This window comes from Amblyomma americanum, chromosome 1 (genome assembly GCF_052857255.1).
Source record: "Amblyomma americanum isolate KBUSLIRL-KWMA chromosome 1, ASM5285725v1, whole genome shotgun sequence".
Classification (NCBI taxonomy): Eukaryota; Metazoa; Arthropoda; class Arachnida; order Ixodida; family Ixodidae; genus Amblyomma; species Amblyomma americanum.
In genome coordinates, this window is record NC_135497.1 from 220,988,205 (window position 1) to 221,005,111 (window position 16,907).

At 42.6% G+C, this 16,907-nt stretch overlaps 1 protein-coding gene across 4 annotated transcripts in view; it reads left to right on the forward strand.

The window, feature by feature from the left end:
* Positions 1-308: 308 nt before the first annotated feature.
* Nbr (exonuclease mut-7 homolog) overlaps positions 309-16,907 on the forward strand; it is a 66,442-nt gene continuing 49,843 nt past the window's right edge. The window contains exons 1-9 of one of the 4 annotated variants that reach the window (XM_077648531.1): positions 355-581; positions 898-922; positions 7,972-8,206; positions 13,716-13,904; positions 16,084-16,137; positions 16,204-16,340; positions 16,412-16,509; positions 16,620-16,693; positions 16,767-16,805. In XM_077648531.1, the coding sequence (XP_077504657.1) occupies positions 7,979-8,206; positions 13,716-13,904; positions 16,084-16,137; positions 16,204-16,340; positions 16,412-16,509; positions 16,620-16,693; positions 16,767-16,805 (819 nt within the window). In that variant the 5' untranslated portion in view covers positions 355-581; positions 898-922; positions 7,972-7,978. Of the gene's footprint in view, positions 604-897; positions 923-7,971; positions 8,207-13,715; positions 13,905-16,083; positions 16,138-16,203; positions 16,341-16,411; positions 16,510-16,619; positions 16,694-16,766; positions 16,806-16,907 lie in introns of all 4 variants that reach the window. The other 3 variants (XM_077648532.1, XM_077648533.1, XM_077648530.1) reach the window with 3 other exon arrangements.

Sequence of the window (16,907 nt, forward strand, 5' to 3'; positions counted from 1 at the left end):
TAAGTGTTTAAAAATAGTAATTTTTAAATGGAAGTTAAAAGATTTTTGCTAAACCCGGCATCTGCCATCACTGTAGCGGCGGCACCTGAGCTGGGGCAGCGGAAATAAAGGATAGCAGGCAGTTTGGAGAAGTGAAAGGAAAGAGGTGAGGGGATAGAAAGAATGGACCCTGGGAGTGGTCATATAAACACTATTTACAAAGGATAACAATAAAATTGTCCAGGATGTGCGCATGTGAAGTCGAGAAAGAAAAATAAAAATAAAAACACGCGCACAACACTTTGCACTTCTTTTTTGTCAATGCGTGGATTCGACCGCCAGGTGAACGCGGTTTGACGCGGTGTGCTGCTCTCATTGGTTGTCAAGGTGCACCCGCTACGGGGCTGCGTCGCGTGCTGCACCATCCGCTGCTTGTGCGAGCTGCACGCGAACAGTTCAGGTAGTCGACCGGTCGCAGCGTCGCATGCTTAGCGTGCCAACCGCAGCTTTAATAGTTTGCGAACTGCTGGGTTTTCGTGAGAATTCTTTTGCTGCCGCGATCAGTAAGCGTTATTTTGGCGCCCTGTAGCGTTTGACTTGACCCAAGACAACCGACCGAGCGCGGTGAGTAACTCGCTTGTTAAGCCTTCTTTCGAACGCCGAGTTCTTTTCTGATGCGATTACATCGCGTTTAGATTGACTGGGCTACAGCATGCACTCGCCAATTTAAAAGCGTTCGTAAATGGGCGGCGTGGTTATGCTTTCGCTTGCAGTTCGCGTATTTGACCTGAACTCTGTACTGAAAACTGATAAGCAATTGTGCCTTGACTTGTAGCGTTCCTGGAGCGATTGGTCATGTGTGTTTTTGCTGCCGCGATCAGTAAGCGTTATTTTGACGCCCTGTAGCGTTTGACTTGACCAAGACAACCGACCGTTTAGCACGGTGAGTAACTTGCTTGTTAAGCCTTCTTTCGAACGCCGAGTTCTTTTCTGATTACATCGCGTTTAGATTGACTGGGCTACAGCATGCACTCGCCAATTTAAAAGCATTCATAAATGGGCGGCGTGGTTATGCTTTCGCTTGCAGGTCGCGTATTTGACCTGAACGTACTGAAAACTGATAAGCAATTCTGCCTTGACTTGTATCGTTCCTAGAGCGATTGGTCATGTGTGTTTTGGGCGCCTGTCACTACAGAGATAGTGGCTTATCTTATTTTCCTGTAGTGTTAAAAGCGAGTAGTCCTTCGTAGGCACGCATGTAAATTTTATTCTTTGCGAGATGACTGACGCCGGTTGTGTAATGCAGGGCAGACGCCGGTTGTGTAATGCAGGGCAGTCGCCTCCGTGATCTTGTGCAGTTTGTCACGTCAGTTTTATAGTTGACGTTAACTAGTGGACAGCGGGTGACTAAAATTCAGCGCGTGTCCCGTGCCCGTTTTAACGCTTTGGAGTCATGAAGCTGAAATATTTGTTCATGTCTGCAAGACGGGATGACACGAAAGTCAAACTGGCGTTTAGAGCATGTTCTGCCGCCTTGATGGTTGTGTGTTGTAAACCGGGGGTAATGCGTAACGTGCTCCTGCATTAGCATTAATTTGGCCCAGCCTTTCTGCATCGTTGGTGGTGCTGGTAATAGTCATCGAGTGAACTGTTATGCGCAACATTGTTGAAGCAGCAGTCTGATCAGTGGTGTTAAAGCCTGAAAGCCCCTAAAGAAGGTAATTTGGAACTGTGTTCTTTTCGAAAATGCCAGTTTTTTGTTCAAAGAAAATTTTTGGAACTTTTGTTAACAGTTGCACCAAGTCATTTTTAGTTTCATGTCAGATTAGCCTCAGAGGTAATGTGGAAGTTTAACGTCACTTTACAACCAAAATATGTGTTGTGGATTTTTAAGTTGAGCCTTTTCGTGCAACACAACATTTCAGTGTCCACCTCAGTTGGTCTTACCCAGTCACTTTGTTTCTCACTGTAGGCTTTCCACCTCAAGTGATTACCATTCTGTTGCTGCAGTTTACATTAAATGTGTTGCTTTGTCAGAATTGCATTTAATTGTCTGTATACTATGGAAGAAACATGTTTTGTTGAGCAGTGTCTCTTGTACTGGTAGTGAGGTGGGTCACTGGGCTGAAATTCTTTTTGCACTTGCTTTGCTACTGTGGGCAACGTGAGAAAAAAAAGTTGCCAGTTTTTTTTCTTGTGGCTCCTGATTCTCCCAGCAGTGTATATCAGCAACAGCTGGGAAAAGTTGACGAGGCTACTGTGCTGGCAGCTGGCTGTTTTAGCCCACAGGGAACTATGCCGGCAGTTTGACCCCATTGGTTGATAGCGGTCACATCACTGCACACAGCCAATGAAACGACACTGCCGGCATTCTTTTTTTTTTTCCAGCAAAATACCCTGCACAAAAAATTGGAGTACGCTTAAGCTTTGCCCTTAAGAGTGGAATGCGACAGCGTGTTGCAGTGCTGCCAGGGTATTACACATGTACGCATCAGTACATAAATACTTCGTGAAGTCAAAGATCACAACGCATTCACTAGTTCCACTTTTATTCAGTCCGAACCAACGAGCCTTTGTAGCGCATTTTGCGTGTGCTTGCCTCGCAGTCTGAAAGACCTCAGTTTGATTCCCATACCTCCAAAAGATTTTTTTGTTTGGAGGCTTTTCTGCGGCGTGAACTCCTTAATGAATTCACGTTAAAAATGGCTGGCGGTTTAGCATTGCTAAACGCAAAATGTGCGAAAGAAAAGTTTTTTGCAGAAGGACGCCACCACCATGCACCTCAAAGTGCCATTGAGGGGTCGACCAACCCAGGGAGTTAGTTATGCGCCTTTCCCTTCCTCAAAAATCTGGGTGTTTTGAGGAAAGGAAAGGTGTGTAACTCTCTATTTGTAGGTGGATGCCACCGCCTACTCATAGGGCGATTGAGGTGCCCACTGCTGGGTTCGTCACCGGTTTCTGCAGCTCTTCTTGCACAGTGCCATTCTGTGTTTAATTGTTGGTGGTGCTGGCATTCTTTGTTTTATTTTGCCATGCTTCACTCATACACTGCTAAAACCTGAGGGGGGGTGCTAGAAGTGCTTTCGCACTAAAAGCTGGTGGCAGCAGGCAATCAAACCTAACCCAAAGAAGCTCAAAATGCTATCTAAAGGCGACACACTCCCAGGGTAAACAAATATTTATTTGTCCTGTTTTTTTTCCCATTTATAAACAAAAGTGTGTGCGTGGGGGGGATTGTCCATGTGACATGACTACAAGAAGCCAATAAGACAACACTGCCGGCAAAATCGGGCAGGCCCGGTGCTTGCCAATTAATGATAGGCTACGTAGGGCGAAGTGAGAATAATTCTTTGCTATACATAGCTTGTACAGACATCACAGCAGCTGCCATGCTGGCTAACTAGGAGAACTGAGAGAAGGTGCATATTTCTATAATCTGCTTATCGAAACCTCTTCTGGGGCTGAATTGTGTAACAATCACAATCTCAAAACAGTCGCAGAATGGCCACAGAGCCCCGCTCCGATTTGTCTATATGTCCACCTGTTAGCGCTGACCAATAGGAGCGAGGCTTTGTTACTGTTTTTAGATTGTGATCATTCCATAATTCGACCCCAGGCGCCTGCTCTGTCAAAGCTATGCATGGTTCACAATCATGGTGCCCATGATGTCAGCGCAAGGTGCGTTTTTGTGGCCCTTATCAGCTATGCAGAACTTCGGAATCCTAAGCTTAAAAGGTTACAACCCATGAGGCTAAACACCTCCTGAATCAGGAGCAGCAGTTATCACCCAAATTAGCTTGATGCCTTAGCCAAGCAAATCCCTAGCCAAGCCTTGAGATCACTAACTGAACCCACTGCCAATTGTTTGCATTGTCTCCCATTGCAGTCTTTGCTTTGGCACTTTTTTTTTACTATATGCTGCAAGTGGGCTGGACACTGTTTGGTGTTCAATATCTTGAATAACCTCTTTCATTCTCAGTTATGTATGTGTACACCAAAAATGCTCCTGCGAAGTAGTGTGCTATTGGGCTCCCTCTCATCTAAAGACTCTAAAAGATTGTCTGTAAATGCTGATATTGCTGACCTCTAAAAGATGGCATTGATAGAACTGATTACATTTTTGTCTACAAAAATTTGTCACTGTATTGCGGCGCAGAACGTGTGGAATGCCGAAAACCGCAGTTTTGACCTGGCTTTTTATAGCCGGAGGCTAGTGCCGGGAGAATTTCAGCTCGTTGATTCTGCTGTCTGCGGGCAGAGTAGACTGCCCTTTTTGTTGACTCTTTTTCCCATTTGCGTAGTACCTGACAGGGACTGTATGAAATTTAAATCTGTATACTTTACTGCTGAACATGAGTAAAGTGGTCACAACACCTAGTAAGGAAGGAAGCTTCAAACTGGTTCATAAGGTGAGGTATTTGTAAAGTGGTCACAACACCTAGTAAGGAAGGAAGCTTCATACTGGTTCATAAGGTGAGGTATTTTGTATCGCATGGCGGCTTGTTACTGGCTTCACTAGACTAATTAGGTGTAGACTAATACTGCTCTTGTACAGGCACTTTTGATCATGATCGAGGTGACCATGATGGAGCCCGATCCCGCTTAACCGAAATCCTGAAGCTTGATTTTTGTCCACAAAAATTTGTCAAGAGTATTGTATACATGCTGTAAAATAACTAATTTATTCAGTATGGCTTGATTCTCAAAGATGTCAACAGCATGCACTTGCCTAGGCAGTAGTTGAACAGTTGCAGCACCCATGTGCACATGACAGTAGCTTGGTGTTTTGTGTGCATTTGTGGTGGACCCTGCTCCAGGTGCAACGTATCCACTGAATTTTTGACAGAAGTGTTTTGTTATTACAGACCCATTTGTTTGTACTACTATGTGTGCATGCAGTGCCACTTGTCGTTCGGCAAGCTAGCTTGTCGATTGGGATATAGTATGAATGTGCAACAGTGTCTCATGTCGAGCGTGCAGTTGCAAAGTAGAATGAGGCTGTGCACTTAGCTTAGAGAAAATCAACCTTCTTGAAAAGGAAAAAGACAGATGGGAACATATGGTCAGGTGGCCTTTTCATACTACTACTAGTGTGCAACAATGTGCCATCTACCTTGTCATTAAAATAAATTCATTTTTTATGGTGTTTAGTATAGGTTTTGGGGTTTGGATGCTTTGTCTCGTGAGCGCTCATATCTTTCTTAATTGTTATATTTGTTACTGTTTTTTTTAAATCTGTACTGAAGTTTTAAAGGTGTGTAGACACCTAATTTTGGTGGCATGCTTTCTTTTCTACAATGATGCGGAAGACACTACTGCACATGAATCACCATGTGATGTTCACCTAGGACCGCTAAATAATTTAGTCTTATTTTTTCTGTCATGTTTCGGTTTCAACAGCCAAACAATGGCTGGGACGTCAAAGAGTGGTTTTATGTCACATGAGGCGTGGAAAAACATCCATATAATTGCTGCTTCATTTTGATTCACTACAGTGCTGAAGCCAGCCTTCCTCAAGAGCCGGAATGACAACGAATGTGGAAGCAGCGATTATATTGCAGTTTTTTCATGTCTCACCTGACCTGTAGGCCACTTTGATGCCACAGTCCTCATTCGGCTGTTGAAACCGAAACAGCACGAGAAAGAAATGAGATTATAAATTATTTAGTGGTCCTAGGAGAATACCAGGTGGTAATCCATGTGTAATAATGCCTTACGCATCATTACAAACAAGAACACACGCACCCAAAAGTTAGGTGGCTATACTATAATGAATGATCTTATATTTCTGTCTTTGGGGTTCGATCCTGACTGGCAGCTGTATTTTGATAAAGATGAAATTCAAAAACGCCATCATGCTGTGTGATGTCAGCGAGTGTTAAAGCCAGATGTTATAGATTAATTTGGAGCACTCTAATACGGCATCCCCTATAGTGTATGTCACTTCAGGGTGTTAAATCCCATAATTTGGAATTGTCAGCTTTGGTGCCTATTTACTTTTAGCAGTTGTTTCTTGGGTAGTAGCTTCGTATGAATTGATGTGCAAGCTTGTGCATTGTTAATGCTAGTTCTTGATGATGCGTATACCTGTAGCCTTTGAGCTCCATTAGTTTCATAGGATCTGAATCATGTGTTTGTTGGCTTCTAATTGTGTGACTGCTTTTTTTTTAAATATCATTGCCACAGTGAAGTCTCCTTGATGATGTGCTTTTGCAGTCTTTTTTTTCCAGACTAGCTTAGGGGTTTTTTTTTTTTTCAGTGTTCAGTACCAATTTAGTTATATTGTTTTTCTTTGCTTGTTCAGTGTTGAGTGTCTGGATATCAGATTGCTCTTTCAGGCACTGTTTTCAGTGCTATAAGTTAGTTTTGTGTGGGTTTTTAATTACGGTTGGAAGTATGCAATTTTGCGTGTAATGTTTTTTTCTTTGCATAGTTTTTATTCAGTGCAAGTTAAAAGTACAGGTATGGCTAAACTTTTATGGAGCGTGCTTTGGCATTTTCTGTAGAGAACATATGATAGTTTCGTGGGTTCATATGTGGGCGTGCCAGCGGCATGTGCTAGCACGTGTACAAGTTCATAATTTCCGCTAGATAAGGCATGACGAAAGTTTTATCCCCGAAGCTTGCTTCATAATTTTATGGCCGGTACTATACCTTCAGTATTAGTTAATAAAGCCAAACGAAAATTGCAGTGTGTATGATGGCTGTACGTTAAGAATTTAACACAGGCTGACAGCTGAGCCTCAGATGTTGGCTAATTTCTTAGCTGTGCTGTCTTCCCAAACTTGATGTTCAACTTTTGCAAAACATGACTGAGAAATTTCTGCAGAATTGAACTATTTCTATTTCAAACGGAAGCAACACACAGTTCTCATTGTTCTTGTAGCTTCCAACATTAGTGAGCTTTTCTGCTGTAAAACTCGTATGTCAGCTCTAGTTTCTTCCTGCTGTGTGTACCCTTGTGTGGTTATGAACATTTTTTTTTTTTCGGAAATAATAAACTCTACAGTTGGCACTTGTCCTGTCCTTTTCTCATTTCACGAGCTATGTTAAAAAGCATTTTAGCATGGTGAGTCCATTAGAGTCCCAGTGGCATTTTCCTATAGTTAAAGGGGCCTTGAAATGCTCCTAAAATTGATAAACCGCTTGTGGCATTTTCCTATAGTTAAAGGGGCCTTGAAATGCTCCTAAAATTGATAAACCGCTTCGCAGGTTTATCAATTTTAGGAGCATTTCAAGGCCCCTTTAACTATAGGAAAATGCCACCGGGGCTCTAATGGACTCACCATGCTAAAATGCTTTTTAACATAGCTCGTGAAATGAGAAAATTGAAAATTGCCCCTCAGCAACATTATTTCCTTTCTCTTGTGAGGTGAAAGCTTCGTGCCTGTTCCAGCACCATAATGCACTCATGGTGCAGTGACTGTTCATGTGTTCATGAGTATGTGAACACACACATGCTTAATTTTGCTCTTGTGCACAAGCCGATCACTGCAAGTGCAACTTAATGAGAAGTCAAGAGAGTTGCGATTTTTAGACAAACGGTTTAAATGGGGTAAATTTTAGACCAAGACTGGAGGCCTCTGATGTATGCAAAATCTGTTTTTGCGTCTCTGATATTCTTAGCACATAGTCTAAGCATTCAGCAAGTTGTTTTGCCACATGCAGAAAATGTAGCGAGATCTCTTCAATGGGACAAAAGATTGGTCCTTTGTATTTGGACTTGCCCTTTGTTCTCATCTGGGAGTATGCTTACAAAATAGGTCATGATGCTTATCACATAAAATGGTGCTGCATATAGTAGCTGTTACAGCCAGATCATTGGTACTGCAGCTGCTGCTTTTTGACAGAGCCATGGAAATTGTAGGTTTTCTAGTGTGCATTTGTGACGTGTGGTTTTTGTTCTTCTATATTGCTGCTGGACTCAAGTGCATTGGCATTGTGCTGTTTAGTAATGTGCTTTGCGGTGTGCGCACACATTGTGTTTTTCAGGTTGTGCATGCCCGTTACTATGGACGACGGAATCTGGGGGCTCGAGCTCGAAGATGTCTGGATTTCTGCAAAGAGGAAGAAGTCTGAAGAGCTGGTTAAGCTACTCCACTCATTTTTCGGCAAAAGTCCAAACTGCTTTAAATGTGCTTTCACACTGATGCAGAAAGCTTATGATTTCCGGTACTGTCGTCCTGACACTCTGGCATTCACAGTCATGAATGAATTTCAGGAGTGGGTATGTTAAATTTGTATTGCTCTTAATATTTTGTCACAATGCATTTATAGGCATTTATTAAGGTAATCACTAATAATCTTTCAAAGCATAATTTGTAATGCTGGTTGGTGTTGCATTGCTCAAGATGAATGCAAACTGCTAGTGTTTAATGGATAGTGCCAGCTTACTTGAAGAAACTCAGTCATGCAGGTAGGCATATGTCGCACTAGCACACGTCTTTTCCAAATTTTGATGTCTGGACAGCCTCGGAGATCTCTTGGCGTTATTTTTCACTCCAGTGACCAATAACCTTCGTGCTGCAAAGCAATGGCAAGCACCCACGATTTTGAAGTGCTCAAATGAATACACCATTCTGCGATTTTAGGAACTGTGTGCTCATGAAAACAATACTTAATGCAGTGTCCTGTTTAGCCCAAGCAGACAGAGCCACAGTTGGAACAGAATCCTGTAGAAGTGCTTAGTACTGGAAGCTTTTTGTCAGCTGCATCTTTAATAGCCAGAGTACACAGTCAAGATTGCTTGCACGTCCTCTTCTTTTTTTTTTAGCCTAAGCTCAGTTGCGCCTTCTTAACAACCTCTATGGTAAAACATCATCAGTTCAGAATTCAGGGGCCAGGAACAACATCCTAATTATCTGTTGTTCGAATGGTCCCGAAAAAAACTGCCAACAGCAGTTTGCATCATAGTAAATTTATTAGCCGAGAAGCTTGGCCATGTTCTAAAATTCTGAGATGAAAGCAGTGTGGCTGTGATGATCTTCCCCCGTTTTGTCAAGTTCTTTACTGTGCGTACACTCTAGAATGTCAAAGCAGAACTTCAAAATGCTGAAGGCCTTTGTGGCTTCCTTCGATGTGTAGCACGTTGGCAGTGGAGCTTTTTCACAAATTGCATCGCAAGTTAGGAAGCTCCACTGTGCTAACTGCAAACAGCATGCGATGAGCATGCAATTTTGGCACAGTGAAAGAACCACGGGGACAAAAGCGAGAGAAACACATCAACACTTTTAACGGCAAAACGCCCAAGAAGACCAGCATTGCTCCATGCGGTGTTCGAAATGGCGTATAGCTATGCTTGGCTTGATGGCCGATGCATAGCTGATAGCTGCCATCACCACAGGCTGGCACGAACCCAGTGTTGTAGGCGTTACCGAAAAAAAGTAACCCAATACGTTACTCATTACACCAAAAAAATAGGAACACATTACCGCCCTATGTTAGCTACTAAAAAGGTAACGCGTTACCCTTACCAAAAAAAAAGTACTGCACGTTACTTTGCCGCTACTCCATGTCCATAAATTTTAATCAGTGCGTCTTCGCTTCAAGAACTCCCGGTAACAATTATAAAGCTCATATTTCACATAAATCTTCTCTCCCAAACAACAATCTCACCTGAAATCCTGATTTAACGATAATACTTTGCACATATGTGCAGGAGCTTAGCAATGTTATAGTGGCCTAGACTTGCCTATAGAGTAATGTGATGCTTCTAACTCTGCACGTGGTGAAGCCATTTTCTGAATGTGACATTAAACACAAAATGACACTTCAATTCTAACTTCTCAAATAAAGCATCGCTGAACACTCGGCAAATTTACAGTAATTCCGAAAAATGTGATGTTCCGAAATGCCCAACATGCTTTCACTCTTTAGAGAGTTGTGTGTGAGAGCTGTTTGAGAAGGGGAGGTAGGTGAAGGCAAGAGGTGTGAATGCATGTTCGTGCACATATTTAGTACTTTATGGGTATTCTGTATTTCTCTTTTAGTTAGGTGCGTCGTCAAGGGCAGGTGTTCCTGACATGCATGCGAGCCGCAACAAGGGTCGTCGAGAGCACCTGTACATTTGTTTATTTGCAACATCACTTTAGGTGCTCTGTGCTTTCTTTTTCTAAAGAATGAGGCGGAGGGGGGGACAATTGGGAAAAGTAACTAGTAACGTGACTCCTCGCTTTACTGAAAAATGTTAACGTAAGTTACCTGTTACAGTTCCGAAATGGTAACGAGTAACTTATTAAGCTTCCGAAAAAAGTACCGCGTTACCAGTAATGCCGTAACGCGTTACTGCCAACACTGCACGGACCCGAGGAAAGCAAAACCAAAACAATGTGGCTGGACATTTTTTTTGACAACAGGGCAACATTTTTTTTTGGCAACTGTCATTCCTGCTGTGGCATGCATGTCAGAAGTGCACAAGCAACACTGCTATGCAATTCAGGTTTGAGATGGGCTATTTGGATGATTGCTTCTTGTGCTGGTCATGCCTGGAGTCGCGCCCATGTCAGGAGCTCATTTGTATTAGTCTGTATGAGCTAAGCTGCATCTGAATTAGCAAGGCTCCAACTCCCACCGGTGACTTAAGCAGATGGCAGCGTGTGCACATCTGCTAGTCTGCTGGGATGGCATGTCCAGGTCTGGGCGACTTTTTAACCCTCTGTGGTTTGGCTTCTTCCTCTGGGGCTGGTAGAGAGCTCCAGCTGTTTCTTGCACAGTGTCTGTGCCTACTGTCTGCTTAAAGAGCCACCAAAAGCGGTGTTTGAGTTTGGCTTTAAAATGCTTGCACTTTGTAGGGTACAGGCCACCGAGCGTCCATACAGCGTATGAGACCTCAAAAGCGAGCAGGAAATCTGCAATACATTTTTCCCGCTTTCACACCTCATGGTGAATCATGGTGCCGGGCTTTCGCGTGAAACCTGGCATATGACGTCACGTCGTGCAAGTGACGTCAGCAGCCGGGGGTTATCGTTGGTTCACAGCGCCAAATTCCTTCAGACATCACGTGCTACCACGGCCGCGGCCATACCACGCGCGTGCCACAGCCGGCGGAGGTATGGGAGGGGCCGAGTGGGTGAGGCCGACGGAGGAGCACCGCTGTTTTGGCGGGCAAGAGGAGAGGGAAAGGCACGAAGATGCGGAAGTTCAAATTTTGTCTGCATATAACTCAGCTTCCACAAAAAACATTAAAGTAATTCTTGCTGCAGCATCCTTTAACACCCCAGACATATCACACGCTTATTGAGAGCCCCTTTCTGGGGCCCTTTAAGGCGTGTTGAGACTTTTGGTAATGGTTTCCAAAAGTTGGCTGTGCAGCAGTTGTGGCTATAAAATTTGCCAGGAATCTTAGGCGCAACTTGCGTTAGAGCTCAAAACTAGATTGAAATATTGTCTGGTATTTTTTACCAATGTACCTTTCTTCTTAAAATCTCCATCTGCAGAGTGTTTAAGTTTTGCATGAGAGTAGCAACCAATGGTTTACACCACTAGTACCAAAATTTGTGGTTCGAACAAAAACTGGATTTATTATGTTTTTTTCTTTGTTGATGCAATAAATTTTTCACCCATGAATTTTTTTTTAGTCAAAGATACAAAGGAACATAGGCTATTGATTCTGGTACCAGTTATGTAAATGGCATTAAATAACAGTTGTGAAAAGTTTTCATTGCTTGTGCCTTAAAAAAGGTGCCTTAACAAACCTCTAAACATGTTGTTTTGAGAAAAACAAGTCTGAAAATCATTTTATTCGTCAAAACTTCCCTTGACAGAAGAGCTACAGGAGGGTCCCTAGTGGCTGAAAAATGTATTGCAAACATGGCTAAATTCCAAACTGATGCCAAAATTTCTTTGGTATGCTTCAGAGCAATGAATTTTGCCTGTATCCAAAACGAAGAGATGACGTCGAGATGCACGCACTTTTCAGTTTGATGTGGCGATGAAAAAGGGCCAAAAAATAGTTTTTGAAATCGTGAATACCCAGATGTAATGTATTTTCTGAAAGGTGAAGAAATTATCTATCAGATCACAAAATCTCTAAATCAAATTTTTGATCAAACAAAATCTCACCTCATCTTAATATCTCTCGTACAAATATTTGTATACCTTCTTATGTCCTTATGTGACATTTGGCAAAGTGCCACCATCAATAGGCATTGAGTAGCATTTCTTTCATCCAAGATGTATGTGCCTCAGGTCAGTGCACGTTAAAGAGCCCGAGGTGGTCGAAATTTCCGGAGCCCTGCTCTGCTTCTTCCCTCATAGCCTGAGTCGCTTTGGGACATTAAACCCCCGTAAACCAATATGTGGCTCAATTTTGGCTGTACTGTGTTGATAGAAAGCATCTCCGTAATGAAGGCGGCCTTAATACTGTGCAAGAAATTTGGCTTGTGTATTATATACTTCCCCCTCAATGGGATAGAACTGACATGAGGGAAATCCTGCCTTACTGCATTATGGTGTACAGTTGTTCACTGCCTCTTGAACACTGAAGCATGCTCTTATAGACAGTAGAGTAAAACCCCTCTATAGTAAAGCTGCTCAAACCAGCAAAAGCCATTACTACTGTGTCAATGTCTTTACTACTCAGTTGTTAGTGATGGCATGGCTGGTAATTTGGCTGCTTACTAAACACATGATGTTTAGAAATACCTTCAATCCTGCTCTAATCATCTTATCATGGGCCTAAAGATTTATTTTCAGTTCACATTTGTTACATTTTTATTTACGTCTGTCTTGTAGAAGTACAGAGTTTGCGCAGATATAATGGGGCCAAGAATATAAGGTGATGGGAGAGTTTTAAGTCCATATGAAAACTAAAGCTTTGCGTGAACACAGTGTAGTTTTCCGACCTCAGAGTCTAAGGGGCAGTAGTTAATAGAGGGCCACTGAATCTCCACTTGCTGCCGGTTATCTCTCTACTCTTTCACTGCTTTCCCTTTCTCACTGGCCTGCGCAGTCTTCTTTTCTTGCCAATAGCCAGCTTAACTACTTTTTTTTTTTTCCCCCCATGTGTGCTTTGCCTCACTGTCCCAAAACCTTCGAAAAGTTGGCATCTCTGCTCAGCTCACGAGCCTGGTGGCTAAGCTATCTAAAAAAAAAACGCTGTTAAGTAGACATCGATATCTATGTGCCTCCAACTGCTGGCCTTGCGATTACACTGTTATGTGCCTGTTGCTTTGAGGTGTCTTAGGCTGCATGCACTCCAGTGTAATCATTTCGTGGGAAGTACATCCCTGTGGCCGAATGGTATTTACAATAACTGTTTCTTTATTAAGTTTTGTGCTTTTTTTGTTTGTAGGAGTCTATAGAAGGTGAAATGGGATGGCGGTCGCACTTTACTATGCTCGGGTTTCTACTATATGCGAGATTTTATAACGGTGTTTTATTGTAGCTAGAATGTGTGGGAATTGTTCGAATTTCATTGGTGTGTCACTTGTGAACAGGTGTGTGAAGCATCTTGGTAGCAAAGGATAGGGCTACCGAAAGTTGCATCACAGTAGCCTGGTTGTATGAAATCCTGGAAACATTATAGTTTGTTGTAGTGCACCTAATGCTAAGGGCCAGGGAGGAAGTGTTAAAACGGGATGCAGGTGTCGTTTTTATATGAAAAGAGAGATCACACTCAATTTGGTAAAAGATGTGCATTTGGCCTGGAGCATGTAGCAGGTGCATTTACTTTAATACAATGTTACAAGATGGATTTACAGCATGCAACTGATGCTCTTTTCTTTTTTTCCTATCAGCTGTCTTCTCATCCAGATGTTTACACCCTACTTGGGAAAGAAGTTAAGCGCCATGCTTTGGAGGTTGTTTTGAAGCAGGCAGACAAGGCCCTGATTAAATTGGTATGCCATGTGTACAAACTGCAAGACAATCCTTTAGAGTATGTTGACATCATTCAGGACTTGCTCAACAAGCACCTTTATGAATTGGTAAGTAGAATCAAGAGCTCAACAAAATGGTTGCGAAAAGGAGACATACTACTGCTTTACTTGTCATTTCTTGTGAACTACTTTTTTGAGGACATGATAATCAAGAACTATTTTAATGAGGTCACCAGAGTTTTTTTATTATCATGTGCTGCGCACCAAACATGATCCAAGCAGTTAACAGCTGAACAAAATGCTGGTAGAAAGAAGAAAATGTACTGCTGCTTTACTTGTGTCTTGTGAAATGCCTTTTTTGTTGCAAATATTTAACTGTTGTTAGGATTTCGTCACTTCTAACTTGCCACAGTGGCATTGTTGCTTGACTGCTGAGCCCAAGGTCATTGGATTGAATCTTGGCCGTGGCAGTCACATTTCAGTGGAGGTGAAATGCAAACACAGCCCTGTGCTGTGTGATGTATATACGCGTTAAGATGTCTATACGCAAAATAAGGCTTTTCATTGTAGACTACTGCTGCTGAGATGACCATTTTGTTTATGTTAAAATATTGACTGTTGACAGTCCTAACACCCTTGTTATTACTGTTTTGTTGCAGTCAGTTCTCATCACTCAATAAATTACTATGGATTCCTTTTTCGGAGTCTGACAGGGCATTGAGTTCAGCTTATCAGAAGTTTAGCTTCACTAAGCTGACCAAAATGACTTTTTTGTAAGGGTGCTTGACGCTGTTAGTAAACAGCGTTAACAATTGCAGGCGCTAGTCTTGCCTCATTGGTACGGTCGCTGTTAAAATGGACGATTTAAATAATGGACCAATTTTCTGGTAACCAAACTTCTTGTATGTATTTACACCTGCTTATAATATGGAACCTCACTGCTAAGAGCAATGGTCAAGGTGAAATTTTGGAGCCCTTTGGGCCCATGTATTTTTGTCACATTAATGTGGGTAGTGATAAGAACAAAATGTCAACTACCCCAACTAGATTTTTTCTTTTTCTCTATTTTGATTGCAAGACAGCAGCAAAAGTGAAAATGCTTGAGTGATGGCCTTTTTTTGTTGTGGTTTTACGCTTTGAGGTGTCGGGTGCCCAGTGTGATGAAAAATAGTTTTTAAGGAAACGGAATGGCACAGTATCTGTCTCATATCTCAGTGATCACTTGAACCTAGCTGTAAGGGAAGGGATAAAGGAGGGGGTGAAAGAAGGAAGAAAGAAGTGCCGTAGTGGAGGGCTCTGGAATAATTTCAACCACCTGGGGATCTTTAATGTGCACTGACATTGCACAGCACATGGGTGCCTTCACCTTACCATTTGCTGTGTTGCATGAATGGCTGTGAGGAAAACTTTCTGCAGCTTGTGGGTGGTTGAAAGCCACATTGAGCAGCTACCTGCTGGCTGAGTACAGATATACACTAAAGCAATTTGTGGGATTTGCATAGTCATAGCTAAGAGATATGTCATCATGCCATGAGACATGTCTCGTGGAACATTAGACAGCCCAAACTGCACCGCATTACTATTTTAAAAGTGTGCCGACCGGGATAATGACTTCCAGCTCCTGGGGTATCGTCGGACTTACCATCGCTATGCGTAGCAGCAGACCTTAATCGTTGTTTTTCTGAATAATTTGTTTTTCTTCACGATTCGTTATTACGAACGAGCGGCTTGTGAAGTTTTGCTTGGCAACTAGTGTCCAGATCAACGAGGCATACGGTGTACCTCGTGACTTTTCTTGACAGTGCAGCCAAAACTAGCAGTACTGGGACATGCCCTTTCTTCCTATGCGGCTGAATATGGTCCCTGGTATGCTCTGCAGTGTTTAAAGGTTAATTTAAAGGTTAATCTCAGAGACCGGAGGGCAGTTTTTGGCTTCAGTGGATTGAGTTTACAGCTGGTGCTGCGGCAAAAAAGACCAAAAATGACAAAACTGACTCATGTTACAGGCTTAATGCCTTCCGGTCCAATTGATAGAGTGGAAGCATATTTGGCACATTTGTGGATCGTGCATATTTTGCTAAGTATGGAAAATTTCTTCGAGTTTTAGTAGTTCTTTGTTTCGTTGTTCAAAGTTGCCCATTGTAACGAAAATGTGGCTTATGGAGGTCTGTGTATTGAGTGCCCAAACTTGGCAGTGCTTACAGTTCTTAGGACCAAGCAGAATTAGTGACCATTTTAAGTGCACGCTTGTGTGGTAGTGTTAGCAAAAACATTTTTTTATTTTCAGGCAGCCATTGTTGTCATGAATCTGAAGCTTCATGGCAATTACAGCATTGAACTGGTGAGCACAGAATTCCTGGCTCCTGCATTTGCATCCTTGCCTCACACTGCATGATGTACTGCACAGATTGCCGTCCCTCTGTACCTCTTCGACCACATGCAACTGCTTGAGGAGTTTTTGGAGGGAGAGCCTGAGCAACAAAGAGATATCGTGAAATACCTCGATGCCTTGCACAATAAGCCATCTATCGAGCACCTAAAGAAGTACGCCATGTTTCATCTGTCAATGTTCACAGCTGGTCAATATTCTAATGCTTAACTTTTTTTTCCTTCAGGCATGTGAACATAAAGTTGGTATGCAAGGAAAGGCTGTATGAAAAAGCAATAGCCAAGGCTGCATCAAAGCTACTTAAGCAGTACAATCTACCACTTGGTGAGTGCTTTGTGTGTTTACATCAGGTTGTTTCTTTTGACTTGGTCAGTGTCGCAGTTGTTCTTTCAGTGCTGATAATTTCCTAATGCTTCGGCGCTTTATCACTACAGAGCTCTGCCCAAACATCCATTACAGCAGGAGCAGGAACGCACTGAGGTACCTGATTCATAAGCGGAATGCAGAGGTGAGCTCTATTGGAGGTGTAGGAAATGAAGAGCTTTGTTTGTGCTCAATCTGATCATTTGTTTTGTTTCAAGCCGGACTACCCTGAAGCCACGTGGCGTGAAATGATTTGTGTAAGTGTACCTACACTTTTCTTTCATTATAGAAAAGAATGCGAGATCGCAGAATAATTATGGGGGCACTTAATTATTAGGCATGTGCGAATAGTGAGTTTC